Source organism: Poecile atricapillus, chromosome 14 (genome assembly GCF_030490865.1).
Source record: "Poecile atricapillus isolate bPoeAtr1 chromosome 14, bPoeAtr1.hap1, whole genome shotgun sequence".
Taxonomy (NCBI): domain Eukaryota; kingdom Metazoa; phylum Chordata; class Aves; order Passeriformes; family Paridae; genus Poecile; species Poecile atricapillus.
In genome coordinates, this window is record NC_081262.1 from 13,683,547 (window position 1) to 13,703,933 (window position 20,387).

The following is a 20,387-nucleotide window of genomic DNA, read 5'->3' on the forward strand; positions in this document are numbered from 1 at the left end:
CCCACCACACTCACCCCCCCCTTTTTTTTTACATTTCCAAGGTTCCTGGAAGAGGGTGATGGAGCCTGGTGTAGGGCAAGGGGATGTACCCCAAGCAGAGTGAGGTGCTTTGAGATTTGACAATGACACTAATGAAATTAGAGATGAGCAAACAGCCCAAAAAATCCCCCTTTGCACCAGAGGGCTGAGCTGTGCAGGTGCTCAGCCCAGAGGGGAGCAGGGAAGGCTGAGCCCCGGCTCCAGGCCGTGCTTGGCACAGCAGTCGGGTGCCCTTTGAGCCAAACTCCGGCTATTTCAGCCAAGGAGAAGAGATGGAAATTTCCACCTGGCCTGTTTTCTTCCCTGTGATGAATTTGCAGGAGCCCCCTTCCCCAGCCCCTCGCAGCAGAAGGGCGGCTGGGGCGGTACAGGCGTTGTGTCTCTAATTTCCTCTGGTGGCAGCAGCAGCAGCAGCAGCAGCGCATCCCCGGCCCCACACGCTGATTTACACAACGCAGCATTTATTGACTGCGAGGAGATTGTAATTCACAGCCCGGCGTGGTGCAGCCACGGCCTGGGAGCAGGGATGGTTCCTCCCCTCCTTCCTGCTGCCTCCATCCTCACACTCCGGCGGGGAGAGCCCAGCAAGGTCCAGTTTGCTGGGAGGGGGCACCTGCTGGGTTCCCCCCCTCTGTGCCTTGCTGCTCCTGGAGAAAACCTGAGAGTATCAGCTCCCCGTGATGGAGCCTGCAGCCTGGGCCAGCTCACCCAGCCCAGGAGGGGTGGGGACACCCAGGACGTCCCTACCTGGGTCACCCACCTTTGGAACATGTGTCTTCTCCCTGGATGGATACCCACACTGCCCCATGTTGCTGGTTCTCTTCCTCCTCTGCTTCCATTCCTTGGTTTTGGAGGGGACCAGAGACCCTCTTGGCTTTTTCCTCAAAAAGCTGGGGGATTGCTGTTCTGCTAGCCAGAGCTGCAATCCATCTGTCCATCTGTCCATCCATCCATCCATCCATCCATCATCCATCCATCATCCATCCATCCATCATCCATCCATCCATCCATCCATCCATCCATCCATCCATCCATCCATCCATCCATCCATCCATCCATCCATCCCTCCATCCCTCCATCCGTCTGTCCACTCATCCATCCTGATTCCATCAGCCCGCCTTAGACAAAACCCTTCACAGGGCAGCAATCACCCTCTCCCTGAAAAGCTCATGGCCTGAATGAAATTACCGGGGCTTTCTTCCTAATTAATCTCTCTTTGCAATTAGCTCCGGACCTCCGAAATCTCTCTGAGGCACCTCTAGCCGGTACCTCTATCCGGTACCTATAGGCGGTGCCTATAGACAGAGGTATGGGCGTGCATCGGGAAAGCCTCTCCCGCGGCCCCGGGGCCGGCGGGGGGGCTCGGGGGAGGAGCGGGAGGCAGGACCGGGGGGAGGCAGGACCGAGGGGGAGGCAGGACCGGGGGGAGGCAGGACCGGGGGAGGCAGGACCGGGGGGGAGGCAGGACCGGGGGGAGGCAGGACCGGGGGAGGCAGACCCGGGGCCGCCCCCGCTCCGCGCCGCCGCCGCACTCGGTGCCGGCCCCCTCCCGGGGAGGCTCCGGTATGGCGGGGCCGGGGGCCGGCGGCCGCCGGGGCTGAGCGGGGCGGGCCAGCGCCGGTGCCGCAGAGCCGCCGCTGCGGAGCGAGGTAAGAACCGCCGCGACCTGTTGTGCTCGGCCGGGACCGCCGGGGAACGGGGGGAAAGGAGGGGAAACCGCCGCCCCGAGCCCCTGCCCGCCCTGGCCCCGCCGAGCATCTTCCCGGCCCCCCGAGCATCCTCCGGGCGCGGCCGGGGCCGCGCTCCCCCCGCTCCGCCCGGCCAGGAGCTTCTCCTTCAGACCGGGGACGTGGGTTACTGAATTTCCCCCGTTTTTGGCAACTTCGCCGCTGGCAAGATGTCGGGGGACCCTCCCGCCGGAGCAAAATCCGCTTTTGTGCCCTAGGAGGAGGGCTGCGGTGGCCGGGGGTCACGCAGAGCCGGGGGGCAGCGGGGCAAGGGCTCCTCTCGGGGGAGATCTCCCACCCCCGCCCCCACTCTGGGGTGGCAGGGTGTAAATCCATAGGGGTAGACGGATGTAAATCCAGCGGGAGGAGAAAATCCAATTTACGGCAGCGCAGGGATGCTCGGGGGAGCGAGGCGGAGAGCGCCGGAGGCTGGTCCAGAGCCGCGGCTGTGCAGCGCATCCCGCATCCCGCTCTGCTCCCGGCCCCGGGAACTTTGGGCCACACACAGTACGTACCAGGCTTTTCCAGCTGGGATTCCTGCTATGGAAAAAACCCTGCAACAGGCTTCCCGGCACCCCGGGAGATGCTTCCCACCGCGTTTTATTGCCTGGGGCGGCAGCAGGCACGGGAGGGTGTGGGTGAAGGGGATTGCAGGCAGCTCCTCTGGGAGCAGCAGGATGGAGCGGTGTCCCCAAAACAACGTGCCCTGCTGGGTTGTTCTGCTGGCGGCGCTCTGGGATGGGGGGTTTTGGGGTGGACCGCAGGTTTTGGGGTGCGGGAGAGGGGGTCCCCATGCCAGCCCCCCAGCAGTGCTGTGACAGCACAGCCTCGGAGCTGGGGCAGTGCTGCCCTGTGCACCAGCCCCTGCAGCAAGAGAAGCGTTTTAAGGTTCAAGAACTCACTCACAGGGTCTGTGGGCACCACGTTTGCCCCCCACCTCAGGGCCCTCCAGCATCCAACACATCCTGGCAGCTGGAAAACCTCTCTGCTCCTGCAAACGCCATGTCTGGCAGGGAGACCAAAGAAATCACTGTCATTGATTTTTCCTCCCTTGCCTGACTCAACCTACTGCCTCGGAGGAGATTTTTTTCACCACCACCACCACCCCTGGATGCCAGGGAGATCTGCAGGAGGTGGGCTGGGGACAGGCAAGGAATTCAGAGCAGCCCCCTGGGCTGAACCGCAGGGATGAACCGTGTTTTGGGTGGCTCTGGTGGGGTTATTGGAGGGTGTCGGGTACTTGGAGAGCTCATTTTGGGATGCATTCCATGCGGTCCCTCTCAGGTGTGATGCTGGGGTCTCTGGCAGCTCTCAGAGCAGGTCTGTGCTGGCTCTGATCTCCCAGAGAAGCAGATCTGAAAAAAGCAGGGTCAAATCCCATCCCGTCTCTAAAAGCTGCAGGAGTGTGGAGGCTCTGCCCCAGCCCCAGGCACCAGAGATGCTGAAAAGGGCAAAAAGCAGAGCAAGTGTGCTGCCTGCAGGGAGCGAGGGCTTCCCGAGGCGGCCGGGATCTTCCCCGCAGCCGCCTTCCCTGAGTGCTTTTCATCCATTAATTTCTCTAATTGCTTTTGGAAATCACAGTGGCGTTTGTCTTCGGCAGCATCCCAGTGAGCTGCTGAGGCAGGCTGTGCCTCGGGGGTGGCTCCTGTGGGTCCCCCACGAGCGCTGCTCACCACCCCAAAGCCAAACTTTGCTCAGAAGGTCGGTGGATCCCATTTGCCTCGGTGGAAAAAACACCAGAACGGCTGTGATAGAGCGAGGTGAAGGCTCAGGTGCCATTGTCCCTTGCAGACCCCTGGCATCACCCGGGGGGGGACACAGGAGCTCCTGTGTGGGCACCCCGGGGGTGTCACTGCTGTCCCTCCTCTCAGGGTGGCCACGATGGGCTCGGTGGGAGCCGAGCGCTTCAAGGAGCTGAGCCCGGCGGCGACGCCGGAGGGGAACGTGGTGATGAGCTTCAGCTTCGACAGCTACCAGCTGGAGGAGGATGAGATGCAGAGGGGCAGCCAGGCCAAGGGGGTCCTCACCTTCATGGAGCCAGGTGAGGGCAGGCACGGCCCAACCTGACCACAGCCAGGTTCTCTGCTGGTTTCCCACCCACTTAGGATGGGTTAATCCCTTCCTGGGATGGGTTTAATAGCCACGAATAGCCTGAAATGCCCCAATATTGCCCAATATTGCTTTTTCACCCCTTTTTCGCACCCATGTACATCCCGTGACAGTGGGCTCTGCAGGCTGGCAAAGAGTTGAGGATTGGTACCCTGGCTCTGTCAGGCTCATCCCCAGCCTGCAGCTTCATCTTTCATCATGCAGGACTCAGGGACACTCCTGGGATTCACTCCAGCCCTGCTCCACATCCTGAGGCAGCCCTGTCCACCTCCACATCCACCTTGACCCTGCCTGCACCTTGACTTGTGCTGTAACCTGCACTGCCCGGCTCTCAGCTTGTTTAGCTGCAATTAAAACTCACCAGACCCCCAAAGCCCAGATGTTTTCCTGCCTCCTGGGTCTCCACTGAAATGTCTTTATTTAGGGAAGGAACTTCTCAGAGCTGGGGCTGTTTATTTGTACATCTACAGGGAGCTGAGCTGTTTCACTGCCTCAAGGCTGGGGTCTGATGTGGGTCCCAGGGGTGCAGCTGTGACACCGTCACATCTTTTTCCCTTTTTTTCCTCTTTTGGGGCAGTTTCTGAGGATCCTGAGCCCCAGGATCGATACCATGGGATTTATTTTGCCATGCTGCTGGCTGGGGTGGGATTTCTCCTGCCCTACAACAGCTTTATCACCGATGTGGATTACCTGCACCATAAATACCCAGGTAGGTCTGCAGCAGCTCCAGCACTTCTCTGACACCCCAAACCTGGAGAGAGCTCAATCCCACTTCCAAGGGAGCTGAACTCCCGTTCCCCCATCACCTGCCTCTCTTCAGGGACCTCCATCGTCTTTGACATGAGCCTCACCTACATCCTGGTGGCCTTGGTGGCCGTCATCCTCAACAACGCCCTGGTGGAGCTGCTGAGCTTGCACACCCGGATCTCCGTGGGTGAGTGGGGTCCCTGCAGCCCCAGGCAGTGCTGTCCCCGTGCTGTGCCCCTGCCACCACCTCTGTCTCCCCCCCAACAGGCTACCTCTTCGCCCTGGGGCCCCTGCTCTTCGTCAGCATCTGCGACGTGTGGCTGGAGCTGTTCAGCCGCAGACAAGCCTACGCCATCAACCTGGTGGCTGTCGGGGTGGTGGCCTTTGGCTGCACAGGTATGTGGCAGAGCAGCTGGGCTGGGACATGGCAGGTAGGGGTGGGAAACAGCCCCATCCCCTCCACCTCTGTCCAGGCATTGTGGGACTGCCCAGGGGCACCAGCACCAAACCGTGTGTTGGTCACCGACACCACTGATCTGGGCCAGCGTGGTGGCATCCCAAACCCCCACAGCTGGTGGCCACTCTGGGTGGGAACAGATGTAGTGGAGCATCCAGGGAGGGAAAAAAGGCCCTCCTGCTTTTGGAGAAAGGAGGCTGCTGGAAGGAGCAGCTCCCACTTGGCACAGCACATGGGTTCCCTGCGGGGTTTCTTTCCCCATCCCAGAGTTTCGGCTGCAGCAATAATCCCTCCTTCTCCCCTCTGTGCATCTCTCCTGAAGTGCAGCAATCCAGCTTCTACGGCTACACGGGGCTGCTGCCCAAGCGCTACACGCAGGGAGTGATGACTGGTGAGAGTAAGTACCCACAGCCACTGACCACATCCACATCCCACCACATGGACTTGCACCTTCTCCTGGGGCCCCAGTGAGTCACACTGGGTTCCCCACTGGCCCCAGCACAGCCCAGCTGGGTTGTCAGCAGATCAGGGCCACCCCAGGGTGCTCCCCAGCAAACCAGGATGTTTACTGGTTCCTAAGTCCCTGCACTGCCACGCCAGGCTGGGGATGTCTGCCAGGACTTTTATTGCCCAAAAATCACTGCTGGTGGCTCCTCTACACTGGGAAGCATCACATCCACGTAGTGGGGGATGATGAGGACCCCTGAGCTGGGATCCAGTGGGGCACAGCGCTGACAGCTCTCCCACCCCACCAGGCACCGCCGGGGTCATCATCTCGCTCAGCCGCATCTTCACCAAGCTGCTGCTGTCAGACGAGAAGGAGAACACCGTCATCTTCTTCTTTATCTCCATCGGCATGGAGCTGACATGCTTCATCCTGCACCTCCTGGTGAAGCGCACCCGCTTCGTGCGCTACTACACGGACTGTTCCCGCAAGGGCCTCCCCGAGAGCCGCGGGGCCGGCGACCCCGGCACCGGCTACCGCGTCCACCACGATGTCACCTCGGAGGACGTCCGATTTGTAAGCCAAGGGTGGGTGTCCCTGCCGGCCCCTTGGGTTCTTTGCCACTGCACCTGAGCACTGCTGTCCCCTCTCCCCTCGTCCAGGAAAACCGGGAGCAAGGGCAGCCGAGCTCCCCCCAGGGCAGCCCTGGCCCCGAAGCTGAGCTGGCTGGGAGTGGCACCTACATGCGCTTCGACGTCCCTCGGCCCAAGATCAAGAGGAGCTGGCCCAGCTTCCGAGGTGAGTGGTGGGCTCGGGGGAAAGCCATGCCTGTGGGGTGGGATCAGTGTGACCCAGAGTTATGGGGGAGGATCATCCCCAAGGCAGGAGAGGGACTTTTGAAAAGGCCATGGAACAGGAGGACAAAGGGAAATGGCTTCAAACTGACAGGAGGACAAGATTAGATAGATATTATCAAGAAATTCTTCCCTGTGAGGGTGGGGAGGCCCTGGCACAGGTTGCTCCGAGAAGCTGTGGCTGCCCCATCCCTGGAAGTGTCCAAGGCCAAGTTGGATGGAGCTTGGAGCAACCTGGGATAGTGGAAAGTGTCCCTGCCTGTGGCAGGGGGTGGAACTGGATGATCTTTAACAGTCCCTTCCATCCCAAATCATTCTATGATTCCATGATCCCTTTCCTAATGATGTGCCCAAAACCATGGGGCAAACTCCTCTTTGGAAGGTGCCCTTGGGGGTCAGGCAAAGCTCTCAGGCTCTGCAAGGGACCAGGCTGCAGCTTTGGCTGAGCTGTGCTGCCTGTCCCTGCCAGACATGCTGCTCTACCGCTACGTCGTGTCCCGCCTCATCTGGGCCTACATGCTGTCCATCGCCATGACCTACTTCATCACCCTGTGCCTCTTTCCCGGGCTGGAGTCAGAGATCCACAACTGCACGCTGGGAGAATGGCTCCCCATCCTCATCATGGCCATCTTCAACCTCTCTGACTTCGTTGGCAAGGTAGGAGAGAGGCCAGAGCCAGCACAGTGGTCATCTGTCCTCCTTTGGTGTCCTCTTTCTGAGCCACTCGGCTCCACCAAGGGTCATCTCCAGCCATGGGTGTCTAAGCAGTGCGAGGCTGGTGCTCACCAGCACGGCCAAGGTTGGGTTCCCACAGCAGGTGGTCTTTCCACCATCTCCTCTCCTTGTTTCCCATTTTGGACACGGCAGGGCCCTCCCCAACCTCCTCATCCACCCAGCAGTCTCTGCCCCTTGCTGCAGATCCTGGCTGCCCTGCCCTATGACTGGAGAGGGACCCACCTCCTAGTCTACTCCTGCCTCCGTGTGGTCTTCATCCCCCTCTTCATCATGTGCGTCTACCCCAACGGGCAGCCCACCTTCGGCCACCCCGCCTGGCCCTGCATCTTCTCCCTCCTCATGGGCATCACCAACGGCTACTTCGGCAGCGTCCCCATGATCCTGGCCGCAGGCAAAGTCAGCCCGGAGCAGCGGGAGCTGGCAGGTAGGACTGAGCCCTCCCGGGAATCCCAGGTGGTGTGGCCAGAGCCCCCTGACAGCGCGTGTCCCTCCCCCCAGGGAACACCATGACCGTGTCCTACATGACGGGCTTGACGCTGGGCTCGGCCGTGGCCTATTTTGCCTACAGCCTCACCAGCACCTCCCACAGCACCTGTTTCTACACCGAAACCTCCAATGGCTCCTTCACCTCGGGGTACTGAGCCCTGGGGTGGGGCAATGGGGACAGGATGGGACCTGCTTCCCACCACGGTCCCCAGCGCCCCACATCCCTCCTCAAGGAGGGAGCCTGGAGCCTGAAAGCCACCCCAGCATGGACAAGGACTGGTACCCTGTCAGCACGGGGCTGTGGCGTTCCAAAACGGCCTGTGCTGCCCAGCCAGGCACTGTGCAGGGCCACTGCTTGGGGTGACATTCCTCCCACCCCAGGGGACATTTCTTGTTGCTTTTGGGGGTCTCCCCATCAGCAATGCACAGCTCTCCAGCAAAGGCTGGGGATCTGTTTGAGCCAAGCCATTGACAGGAGGATGAAAATACTGCCAAATCCCAAAGGGAATAGGACCAGCACTGGGGAGGAGAGTGATGGGAGGGCTGGTGAGGAAGAAGAGGAGCAAGAGAGGAAGGAAACACTCCTTCAGTCCCCAGTGGCTCTGGGAAGGTGGCTGTTGACTTCCATTGATGGTGCTGCAGGTTTTCACCAGGAATGGCTTGAAATCACAGTCCCTCCCTAAATATGCGAATCACTTCTGATGGCTGGGGGAAAAATGATTTTTTTTTTTTATTATTGTGTCTTGTTTTACCCCCTCAACCGCAACAGAGGCAGGGTCTTGCCTCCCCCCGCCCCACACTGTGAATCTGTCCCATTGCAAGGGGTAGAGGGGGGTCCCAAGGCTACAACACTGCCAGTGCCACCTGCAGGCCACTGCTGAGCTTCAAGATTTATTGCACAGGACATAAGTGAAGCTGATTAAATAATTAAAATGTCTTTGCAACGATGGCTGGACCTTAGCTGTGCCCCTGGTGGCACTTGACTGCTGGTGATGGGCTGAGCTGGGAAATACACACAGGGTGGTGCCTGCTGCCTGTCCTGTTGGGTCTTGGGGTGCCCCTTGTGCTGCTCCCCATCTTCAGGGCCCGCTGGGGTGGTTGAACACGTCACCGGGTTACACCAAACCCCTGCCAGCCTGCAAACTGCCGTGGGCAGCACACAGGAGAGGGAACAGGCCAAGAGGAACAGAAAACATCAGGAGAAGGTGCCAACGCCACATTTTGGGACCAGCTGCACCTCACTGTGCCAACTGGCGAATGCCAGCTCACAGGGAATCAAGCCCAAGGAGCCAGTGAGTGCCAGGCCTGGCCCTGACCCCGCAGCACGGGAGGGTCTGGCTGTGCCAAGCTCCTGCCTGTATGAAGTGCAGCTCCACCAAAAAGAGCAAATCCAGCATTTCATCCTCAGCATCCTGAGCATGGTGGCAGGGGGAGGACTCACACCTCCAGCCCACAGGCCCTGTCCAGCACACACCTCTACTCCAGTGTCCAGTCCTGTCCATCGGTGCCACCACGTCACACAGACGGGTTCTCCCCAAAAAGCCACCAGGCACCTGGGTTGTGTCTTTCTCCAGGGCAGGGGCTGAGCCAAAAAGCCATCATTGCCACCAAGGGGAGAACAACCCTGTGGTCAGGACAAGTGAGACAAAGAAAGATGCTTCGTTGGGTTGCTTTTTTTCAATTAGATTTTTTTTTTTTTTTATGAAAAAAGATCACACTGAGTTCTCCAACAAACAGAATGCCAAAAAAATTGTTTTAAACAAAACATAAACAAAACAAAACAAAAAGACAAAAACCTGGCTCTCCTTTCCTCTCGATTGTCTGAAATATCCTTGTGTTCCATAGAAGGCAGTGGGTTTTAAGTGCTTTCTATTTAACATTAGCATAAAATCTCTCTCGCGCGCTCTCTCTCTCGCTCTTTAAAATATGCTCACACAATTTGCTTCTAGAAGTACAGTACACTTTGAGCGTGGGGGGTGTGCCTGTTCCCAGATCATTTACAATCACAATCCAACAGGAAATAAAAAATAATATTCTAAACGTCAGACTGTGTTCATTTCTGCCGTTGTGGGTTTTTTTCTTTTTTTGTTTTTTATAATTTCATAATTTTTTTCACAGTTTTAAAAAGTTTATATTTATATATATATATTTATATTTATATTTATAATTAAAAAGTTGAATCCATTTAAAGACTTATAATACAGGAGGGCTAAAGAGTCTTTTGGTACATTAAAACTGTACAGGCTAGAACCGTCACTGTCCGCCGTGCCGAGGCGCCGGTGGCCCGGGGTGGAGATGGTACGAGCTCAGCACCATGGTGTTTGTTTAAAGGATGAGGGGTAACTCTGCAGGGCTGTCCCTCACCCCTGAGCCTCCAGTCTCTGGTACGCAGCCAGGGTGGAAAGTTTCCAATCTGTCCTTGGCTTGAGCGTCTCCCCACCGGAGCCTGGGCCGAGCCGGGCCGCGCTCCGCGTCCCGGCGATCCGTAGTGCGAGTCGGGAGTTGCAAAGATCAGTGCGTCTCTTGGAGTTTTGTTTTAAGTGCAAGGATGGTGCGTCGTTCTCCTCAGGTTCCTCTCCGGTGTTTCCTCTCGCCAGGTTTAACCCCGGAGCAGCAGTGGCGGTGCCCAAGGGGAGCTCAGCTCCTCTGTGGATGGAGGAAGCTGAACGGTGCAGTCCCTGAGCCCGAGGTGGCAGCGGGGCTCTGGCTGTAGGAACGCCGCAGGCAGGCACAGCCAGGTTCACACACTGTCCCCGTTCCCTTCAAATGATGGGCAAAGCTTCCCAGCAGCTCCACGTCTCAGCGCAGGCAAGGCATGGCGGGTAAAGCTGGGTGGGGGATGCCAGAATCCAGTGGCCTCTGATCTTCTCTCTTCCAAGCACCAAGCAGCAGCTTTTCCCAGCCATTTCCTGCCCCTTCACTGCAGGCTCCAAGACGAGGTCTCACTTTGCCATGTGTCACCCCCTTGCTCCCTCCAGCACTTTGCAGGGCAGAAGGGGTGCAGAGCTGCAGAGGGTTCACACCGTTTGTTCAAGGCAGAGGGAAGGCAGTGTTCCAGACTGGATGTTGGCTCCTCTTCCACCTGGCTCCTCCCAGCCCAGAGGATTCTCTCCTGCCATCTCCGTGCTGGGGCCAGCCCTGCCCTGTCCTGCTCCACACGCTGTCCTCCAGGGAAAGGGAACGGCAAAAAGGCGCTGAGAGGATCGAGACGAGGCGCTGAGAGAGACTCATCTCCTTTCTCTTTCACCCTGTCCTTCCTATAAAGGGTCATGCGAAACTAAGCCGGAAAGGGAATATAAGGACGGAGAGGAGCGCACGCAGAAGGCAAGAGGGTCCTTCCACACGCGGGCGGCTTCCGAGTTACTGATGGGGAAAATGACACAAAAGGGATCCCTCCTGCTGAGGGGTCCCGCTGGTGAAATGATCACGAGACCCATGTGCTTTCCTGGACCAAAAGGAGGAAGGGAGAAGTTGGTCAAGTGTCACCTTACTTAAAGCCACTTCCAGAAGAGCCTCAGGGTTCAAGCACCACCACCACCCCCAATGGCATCTTCCTCAAGTCCTGTAACTGCTTCCCCAACCCCATTCTTCAGCCTTCTCCTTCCTCCTCGTGTCTCTCGCGCTCTCCTGTCTGTAGTGTGACACAGAAATGAGCATTGAAAGAAACAATCATGTCGTCTGAACAGGCACGTCCTCAGGTTTGTCCCATCCCTTCCCAGGGGGTGGCATGTGTCCCCTGGGCAGTCAGCAGATGACAGGGACCCCGTCAGTGTTGAAGATCATGCCCGTGGTGGGTTCGTAGGTCCCTGCAAGGTAGTAGAGGTCCTCACTGTCTTGGTATTTCTTTGTCTTTAGCATCTGCTCATATTGATCCAGACCAACAACAAGACATTTGTGTGAGATGGTCTGGACATCATTTTCATCCACGTGGGAGGACTGGTAGAGGGCTCTCTGCACAACAGGAATAGAAGGAAGGAGGTGGGAAAAAAGGAGCCATTAGATCACACAGCATTTACAGCATCATCTTCAATAAGTAGGAAAAACACTCATCATAACAGGATAGGACTCTGCTCACACTCAAGAACATCTCACTCATTCCAGCAGCCAGCCAGGGAAGGGACACTGGGAATGTGCACAGGCCCATGGACAGCTTGGACAATCCCTCCAGCCCACTGAACCTGAGCCTTTGTTTTCCCTTGGCTCCCACTGATGGGAATGCTGCAGCTGTCAAGCACACATACAGGGAAACAGAGAGGCCAGGGGTTTGTCATCCTCATTTCAAGGATGCAAACGCAAAGATGGGTTCTGGATACCAGCTCCCTGTTCCTCCCCACACCCAGCACCCGCAGCTACTCCCACCCTCCCAGAAATATTCATCCCAAGTCCTGGGCACTGCAGACTTGGCAGCCAAGGCAAAAAAAGCAAGAGCCAGAGAACTTTGGGAGACATTTCTCAGCAGTATTTGTGTTACAGGGTACCCAGCATCCCCTCCCAGCCTTCCCCTGGTCTCACCAACCTCCATAAAGTCCTTCCTCTGGTTGGATGCCTGCAAAGCTGTGGACAGACTCCTGCCTGATTTCTGATCCCAGCGCTGTGCCCAAGAAGAAAAGAGGAAACAGAAATGAAAACCTGGTGAACTCATTGTTTTTCCATGCCATCACCTCCTGCCCACCACATGTCCTTTTGAACTTCAACTCCTGCCCACCGCTACTAGGAATAAATCCTGCTGCAAACCAGCTGCACACGTGCAAAATTCAGTGTTTCTGAGCACCACGCCCATCCTTCTTACACTTTAAAGACTTGATCTGACTCTTGACACTCTTTTTGGACCAACACTAAAGTCTTTATTTCCTAATACAAAGAAACCCACCCCTCCCTTCTTCATGGGGCCAACACAGGGCTTGCCCACACCATAGGCAGCCCCCACAAGATGAAAGAATGGGGCCACCCCCTTCAGGGTAACAGTAATAAACTGGGCCTTGGGTGTTTTCCTCACTGTTGGAAACAAAAGGGGGGAAGGTTTGCAGCCCTCTCAGCAAAGGAGACCAGCCTACCTTGCCTTCATTGAGTTTCTTCCCAGGGTTGGTCTCTTCTGGGTGATAAAACCATTTGACTCGGACCACCATGTTGTTCCCCCAGGATTCCCACATGCTCTGGATCCGGCCAATGTAGGGCAGGTTGGGGCGGCCAGCGGAGAGGAAAACAGCGCAGTCTCCGATGCGGATGATCTCCTTGCCCCGCACGATGGCCTTGTAGAACAGCTTCCTGGCCTTCCCTTTCATTCCTCGTCTCTGCCAGGAGAGGATCATGCAGGTGGTCAGCCAGGGATCATCCATATTTTCCCTACACACCACTGTTTGCCCTGTCCCACATGCATCCCTTTGCTGTTGGCAGAGCCTCAGTATTCCCACAGGAACTGGGGCAGAGGGACACACCAGGCAGAATGGCTTCCCCAACACAAAGCCAACGCAACCTCCCTGCAAACTGGACACTTGGCACACCACGCCAGCACTCCCACCACCCCAGGAAAAGGGAAGAGGCACCAGAAGGCAAACTCCAGTGCTGAGTGCCAAGCACTTTGGAGCAGCATTTACCTGTGTGGGTTTCCCAAACCACTTCCACAGCTGCCGTGCCGGGAGGAAAGCAGCGATCTTGGGCCTGTTCTCCACGGAGGGCAGGCGCTGGCGCTTGGCCAGCTCCTTGGTGGTGGGCAGGTGGATGCCCTCGCGTTTCTTGGGCCGGCTCTTGTTGCCGCTCTGCGGCGCTGCCGGCTGCTGCGCCGGCTGCTGTGCCGGCTGCTGCGCCGGCGGCTTCTGGCTCTGCGGGTGGGAGGACGCCCGGGATTTCCCTGCCTGCTTGGTTTGCTTGGGTGGGAGGGTTTGCTGCACCGAGGAACTCGGCTGGGCCTCAGCTACCTCGTCGTCAGAGCTACAGGAGGAATCTTCATCGGTAGTGGAGGAGGAAGAAGAGCTGGAGCTTGATGAAGAAGAGGTTGATGAGGTGGAGGAAGAGGATGAAGATGAAGATGAAGAGGAGCTGCTGCTAGAAGAGGAAGAAGAGGAGGAGTTGGAGGAAGAGAGAGGGGTGGATGCTCTTGAGCTGGCTGAGCTGCTGTCCTGGGCTTCCCCTTGGTTCTTCTCAGCCTCCTCTTCTCCCTCTGACTCCGAGCTGCTGTCACTGCTGTTGCTCTCAGACTCCTCCACAGCTGCTGGAGCTGCAGCCTTTTCTTCCTGGTCCTTTGAAGCAGCAAGGCTCTCTGCTGAGGCATCAAACTTTCCTCCAAAGCTGGCAGGGGAAGGGTCTCCCTCAGCCACCTTGGCTCGGGAAGATTTCTGCTTACCCTCCACACTCACTGCAGCAGAATAGCCCAGCCCCAAGAGACCCTTCCCATCTCTGCGACTGGCCAGGTTTGAGTCCTCCAGCATCCTCATCGCCTCCTTCATCTTCTTTGTCTTTGGAGACATCACACCCTCGTGGTCCAGCTTGATCAGGATTTCATTGTCATGCTTCCTCTGAGCCTTGACCATGGTGCCAAACTCTTGTGTCTCTTCCGTGGGCCGCCCTTTCTTGGCCTTGGCTTTGGACACGGAAGCATCGCTGGAGCCAAAGGCCGCCAGCGTTCCTGGGAGATCGCTGTAGGGCTCTGTGCCGAGGATGCTGCCAAACACAGCAGGCTGGTAAGAGGGTTGTGGGGGGCTGTGCAGCTTCGTGGAGATCTTCATTTTGCTGGCTTTTGACCGCTTTTCCTCTGTGGGAGCAGGAGAGCCTCCAGTTGGCAGCGGTTGTGATTTTCGTGACCCCTTCATGCCTGGCTTGCTCAAGCAGGCAGGCTTCTCTGGGACTGAGGAGGTAACAGGTGAAGACTCCACCTGATCCTTCTCTTCAGGCAAGGCAGCCTCTTCTGCAGAGGGGAAGAATCACAAAGACATGATGTTATCCCTCCAGATGGGCTTTATTAGCTCAGACACAACCAGACACCAGTGCTGACCGGTCTCTGGCCAAGCATGGCTTGTTCCAGCCTGCTCAGGTACCCCCAAAGGAACACAGGGGGTGTCCTCACTGCTCACTGAACAGCTTGGCCTGGTGCCAGTACTTGTGAGAAGTGATGGACAATGCCCAGGGGTGCTGCTTCAACTTCAGGAGAACCAAACTACAAATCTCCTGCAGCTTTGGCCCTATTGATGGCTGCAGAGATGCTCAGCTGAAAAAGGGCCTCTGCTCCACATCCCTGACTGACAGAAGGAGGCTGTCACAGCACAGGCCAGCTTCCAAGCCAGCCTGCTGTAAACTATAGCCACAGCAGAGCGAGATGCATGGGGGCTCTGCACTCAGGCAATGCACCCAACCTCACCCAAATCCTGCTCCAAGCAACAGCCCTAACCTGGGGAGAATAATGGGGAACAGTGCAAGGATTCCCTCAGCTCCAGGCCTGGCAGTGTGGCAACTTACCAGCTTTGGCCTTGACACTCGGCTTCCTCCCTCGCCCTTTGCCCTTTGACACAGGCTCCTCTGACCCCAGTGCAGCTCCCTCCTTTCCTTCTCCAGTGTCTTTGCTGGATTTACGGCTACGGCGCTTGGTGCTGGGCACCAAAAGTGCAGGGGAAGGCTCAGCACCTGGAACAGGTCAAAGAGATGTTCAGATGCAGTCAAGTAACACATAAAACAGATATGTGATATAGTGAAAGTATCCCAACCAAATCTGCAATGGGGACTGGGACTTTTTCCTTATGGGTGATATCCCACCCCAGCCCTGTGTTCTATAATTGATGGTGAAATCTTTGTGACTGAAGGTCTGTGAACTTGTCCCAAAATGTGGCCCAAAACTCCAGTGTCTTGCAAAAAACCTGAACAGCAAGACTCACACTGGATCTTGTAGTCAGGTGGGAGAAGGCGAATGTGAGACAGTGGGATGCGTCCCGTGTCCCCGTCATCGAACTCTACTGTGATGAGATCACCATCTTCCTCCAGATCCAGGGTTCCTGTGGGATGGGGGAGCAGAAGATGGGATTAGGAACAAACATCAGAGTACAAAGCCCTTGTAAGGGAAATGGAGACATGGGGAAAGACAGGGGTGCCATACCAGCTGCAAAGCATCCCACTTCACCTTTCCTAGGCTGTGCAGGGAGGGTGCAGAAGGCTCACTTTGCAATGGAAAGTCCCTGATAATACTAAACCAGCCCACTCAGTGTGAAATTCCCCACCAGCAGCACTGCTCCAAAACATAACAGCCATTCCAGTTTGACTTCCCACCTCTCTCCACTATTTTTCTCTATTCTTGCAGAAATTCACTTTTCTCCCTTCACTGAAACATCTTTTTTTTAACCTGTGTTTTGTAACTATTCTCAGCTATCATAAACTTCTTCTTTTCGCTTTCTCCAAGAGAAATAAGATGTGTTCTCACCCTCTCTACTTGCATCAGCATTATTGGTTTATAAATTATAAGTAATTACTCCCTGTTATACACGTGGTATGACCAAGAGCCCAAAAACAAGACCAGTCATGGCAGAATTGTCCAGAGCAATTCACCAACTTTTAATGGGACCAGACTGGAGAATTTGGTGTCAGAGCAAAGCTGTGGGAGTCCAGGTGATTTAGAAACCTCCACAGCCTCAGAAATAATTGAAGTCTGGAATAAATTCTGACTTTCTGAATTGTATTAAATGTCCTTGATATATTTAAGCTCCTAAATCACTCGAACTTCTTCCTGAACATGCAGGATGTTCCTAAATCTGCATCATTAATGAGAAGGGCATGACCTGGAGAACAGGCCAAGCTGTGACCTCCAGGACACTCACAGCTTCCCCAGACAAGCCTGACATCCCTGAGGACACACAGGGCAGAGACATCCCATGTTCACAGCACAGAGCAGCCAGGCAGCCTTACCTCGGACAACTGTCCCTGGGTAGAGGCAGCGGTACTGCTGGCTCCAGTAGGCTGCAATCCTCGTGCCCTCAGGCAGGAACCGCACTGAAGGGGGTTTCACATCGATGATCTGCTCAGAGCAAGAGGAAGGCAATTACTGACCACCCTGGCACCAGCACAGACCATCCCACAACACCTAGCATGGAGCAAAGCAGCTCTGGAGAAGGCAAGGGACAGTTTCCCTGCTGGGGAATGGCCTCCTGTGTGCTCACAGGGCTGCATGAAGGACCACCCCTGCTGGAACAGGACTAGTGCCTGCTGCCAGTGCAGGAGCTTGGCCATGGGGCAGCAAGTACCCACACTGACCATGGGGGCAGGACCAGGGCTTCCCTGCAGCTGGAGGAGGAGAGAGAGCTTCCAGCTAGCCTCCCCCACCCCAGAACAGGGCATGGGCACCGAGGACAGGCAGCCTTTGGCCGCACATACCGCTTCCTGCAGGAGCTGCTCCAGGCAGTAAATGTGGGGACGGTTTCCCCTCTCGCCCTCCACCACCACCCGGTATCTGAAACACAAAGGCTCGGTCACACACAGCACTGGGGAGACACCACCCCAACCAGCTCCTCCCTCTGAAGATGTGAGAGCACTTAATGAGACATAATTGGATTTCCCTCAGTGCTGATAAACCAGAGTGAACTCTCCCTCCCTCCCTGCCAGACACTGCCATTCTCTGGGCAGCCAGCTCTACACAAACTGATCCATGCAGCAGCTATGTCCCCATTTTCTGGCAGATCCCAGGTGGATATGGAAGCCCCTCAACTCACATGTCTGGTGAATGCACTGTCTTGACGTGCCCAGCATAGAGCAGCTTGTCATCCATGGGGATGAGGACACGCAGGCCATCCTTCAGCTCATCTTTGTCAATGATGCAGGAGCGGGGAGCTGTGAGGTGTTGCAGCAAGATGGGGATTATAGAGAGCACCACACATGGGAAAGGGACAGTGAGGGGAGAAGAAAACTTCGTATTCCCAGCATCACTGTCCCCTCTCTTGGTAATAATAGCATGCTAGTAAACGAAAATAGGACAACTCAGAGACTGGGCCTCAACTACACGTCACAGTAAGCCATGCTGATCAGGCTTAGTTTTCATTGAATTGACTGAAAAAATGGTATCTCCACCCAAAAGACTCATGGTTTTGGATGAGGAATGTGTGAAAGCAGCACAGTTGTCCTCTGAGCAGCTCTGGGAAACTTGCCCAGCTTCTCTACCTGTAAAATCCTGCCCTTACCTGGTGTGGGTGGCCTCTCAACCAGCATGCTCAGTGGGATGTTCTCATCCTCTGAGAAGCTGCTGTCCTGGTTGGGTTCAAAATCCTCCTCTGCTGCCATGCTCTCCATGAGCTTGCTGACAGCTCCTCCTTTCCCTCGGTTCTGCGGGAGAGCAAGCAGCACATCAGCTGGATCACCACAGGAAACAGTCTGATACCATCTCACCTTCAGCCAGCAAAAAATAACCTGAGGATAACCTGAGGAAACCTGTCTCCATCGTCAGGAATGTTCATCTCACTAAGAGTTAAGTGGGTGTACCCAAACCTTTTGCTGCCTTTATCCCCAAGCATCACCAGCAGCTGACCAAAAGCTGTTCCCCACATCCTCACTCTTGGAGATTGGGAGACATGCTGTGGAGCTGTAGTTTTGCTCTGCATTCACCACAGCATTCCTGAGCCTCTGCCTTCACTGAACAGGTACCAGGTACTGTTCCTATTTCTTCTCCAATCTCCATGATCTGTTCCTTGCTGTTACACGCAGGCCATAAGCATCACACAGAAATCATGTGAGAAGACAGCAATGTGTGTTATGAGAGATGACAGGCTACAGCAGCAGAGCAGGAACCAGCTGTGACCCAGTGCTGAGCAAGGCTACTCCATCACCATCTCCTTGGTCCTTGCTGTCCATGCAAGCTCTCCCTCCACCCCGTGGCAGCATTAGAGAAAGTCCTGCCTGCTCACTGATTTGGGGGATGAAGGCAAATGAACACCAGATGGTAGCAGCAGGTACTATCTGAGAGTCTTGCTTGGATTTTTGGGTTCTCAAACCAGCCCTCTGCCTGTAACACACCCAGTAAAACCTGCACTTCTGTTTTCCCTCCCTCACACCGCAACAGTCCAGGATACAGCAGGGCTCTGCCAGCCACCCTCCAGTCCAGCCACACTAGAACCAGCCCCTCACCTCTTTTTTCACCTCCTTGGCTTTCACCTTAGCTTTGCTCTTCTTGATGGAGCCCAGGGCACTTGCCAGGCTGACCCGAACATCAGAGGGGGAGCTGGGGATGCCAGGAGGAGACATGGAAGAGGAGGAGGAGCAGCAGGGTGTTTCTTTACCCTTCTTCCGCTGCTAAAAATACAAACAAAACACTTCCATCAGTAAAGAGAAGCCTGGTAAAGATCTGGCTCCAGGGAAAGGGAAAAGGTGGAGAAAGGCAGGCTATGCACAGTAGGATTGTGTTCAGCCAGCAAGCACTGCCCACATCACATCCTATATCTCCCAGCTCTGCTTTCTGGCTTCACTCATTTTGGGAAGAGCTTTTCATTACCCTGGAGAGCAACTCTTGCCCATCAAATCATCCTCCAAAGAGCTCCAAGAAGATCCCAGTTGGCCTCATGTCACAACTAACTTGTCTAACTCTCCCCATCAGTGTTCTTCCGTAACACTGCCATGAACTGAACTGGAGCCAGAGGGAGTCAAGTATTCAGCTTAGATGAAAAGCCAGTAACCCCAAGACCACTGTCACCCCCAGCCAGGGATAGACCTCAGAAGTCACCATATAAAAGGTGAACAGCCTTAAAGGCCAGTCTGAGGGCCACAGGTCAGCAGGAGGACAAGCTCATGCAGAGAGTGGGAGAGATTTCACAGGATCTGTTTTAATGCAGGATCATTGACTCTAGCCATCCAAACAGAATGGATTTGGGACATGGAGGATGACAGAAGGAACCAGCCCTATGCAACCAGGACAGGCTTTTACTCCCTGCAAGTCAGATCCAAATCAGACAGAGCCTCTGGGTGTACATGGGGCTGACAGTGCTGACAAGGGGCAGCCAAACAACTGCTGAGACAGGACTCAATTCTCCTCTGCCTTAGTGGAGTTAACTTCCCTCCCCTCTCCCTCAGAGCCCAGGAGTCCCAACACCAATCTGGCCAGCACATTCCTCACCTTGCTTAGCTCCTTTCTCTCCTTCCCCTTGCTGCCTTCCTTTTTGGGGCTCATGGGGGCCCCCTTGCCACAGCGGCCAGGTTTGGAGACCGGGGTGGAGCTGGCAGGCGCCGTGGCTGTCAGCATGGCCGAGGACGTGGTGGCGTCGTGGAGGAAGATCCGCTCGCTGCGGCGCCGGTTCCACAGGTCATCATCGCTGGCCTCCAGCCCAAACTCAAAGCTCAAGTCCTTAGGGGATTTAAATTTCTTCAGCTTGCGGCCTTTCTCAGAGCCCAGCTTGGCCTTGTCAGCGCTCCCAGATCCAGAGTCAAGGCTGCTGGGGGCCTGGCTTGGCGGGATGCTGCTGGACTCCAGCGGCCCCTTCTTCCCGCGCAGCAGCCCTGAAGGAGACTTCTTCCTGATCTTGATCTCGCTCTCCGAGTCGGTGTACTCGAACTCTGTCCCTAGTGCAAAGGATTTAACCATCAGTCAAGGCCCTGGCTGAGCCAAGAGGGGACACATCCTGCTGGAAACTTCTAGGCTACATGGGAGATGCTGTGCCTGTTCAATACAGCTCTTGCTTGTTCCCCTTTCCAATCTCCACATCCCTCAGACCTCCATTTCTGAGCCATAAAACACTGTGGAAATTCCCTGGAAATAAGCCTACCCTGCTCCAGACCAGAGCCCAATCATTCAGGCAGTGTGGTTCAGCGTGTTCCTTGCCTCCATTTTCTCCCTT

At 55.9% G+C, this 20,387-nt stretch overlaps 2 protein-coding genes across 7 annotated transcripts in view; one reads left to right on the forward strand and one right to left on the reverse strand.

The window, feature by feature from the left end:
- Positions 1-1,530: 1,530 nt before the first annotated feature.
- Positions 1,531-8,544, forward strand: SLC29A4 (solute carrier family 29 member 4). Of its 4 annotated transcripts, none has more exons than XM_058849297.1 (12): positions 1,531-1,688; positions 2,105-2,273; positions 3,638-3,807; positions 4,453-4,584; positions 4,696-4,809; positions 4,890-5,018; positions 5,402-5,476; positions 5,835-6,100; positions 6,187-6,322; positions 6,848-7,035; positions 7,297-7,537; positions 7,612-8,544. In XM_058849297.1, the coding sequence occupies exons 3-12, from the start codon at positions 3,648-3,650 to the stop codon at positions 7,752-7,754; spliced, it is 1,584 nt and encodes a 527-aa protein (XP_058705280.1). In that variant the 5' UTR covers positions 1,531-1,688; positions 2,105-2,273; positions 3,638-3,647; the 3' UTR covers positions 7,755-8,544. The 4 variants fall into 4 exon arrangements, with proteins under 4 accessions (XP_058705280.1, XP_058705281.1, XP_058705279.1 ...); XM_058849296.1 differs by lacking the exon at positions 1,531-1,688 and adding an exon at positions 3,367-3,526 and having other exon boundaries at positions 2,202-2,273; XM_058849298.1 differs by lacking the exon at positions 2,105-2,273.
- A 794-nt stretch (positions 8,545-9,338) lies between these two features.
- TNRC18 (trinucleotide repeat containing 18) overlaps positions 9,339-20,387 on the reverse strand; it is a 54,770-nt gene continuing 43,721 nt past the window's right edge. For all 3 annotated transcript variants that reach the window (XM_058849294.1, XM_058849293.1, XM_058849292.1), the window contains exons 17-28: positions 19,670-20,112; positions 18,688-18,852; positions 17,748-17,889; positions 17,283-17,400; positions 16,948-17,023; positions 16,483-16,591; positions 15,462-15,578; positions 15,049-15,213; positions 13,194-14,500; positions 12,654-12,890; positions 12,116-12,190; positions 9,339-11,550 (exon numbers count right to left, since the gene is read on the reverse strand). In XM_058849294.1, coding sequence (XP_058705277.1) covers positions 11,344-11,550; positions 12,116-12,190; positions 12,654-12,890; positions 13,194-14,500; positions 15,049-15,213; positions 15,462-15,578; positions 16,483-16,591; positions 16,948-17,023; positions 17,283-17,400; positions 17,748-17,889; positions 18,688-18,852; positions 19,670-20,112 — 3,161 coding nt within the window. In that variant the 3' untranslated portion in view covers positions 9,339-11,343. The remainder of the gene's footprint in view (positions 11,551-12,115; positions 12,191-12,653; positions 12,891-13,193; positions 14,501-15,048; positions 15,214-15,461; positions 15,579-16,482; positions 16,592-16,947; positions 17,024-17,282; positions 17,401-17,747; positions 17,890-18,687; positions 18,853-19,669; positions 20,113-20,387) is intronic.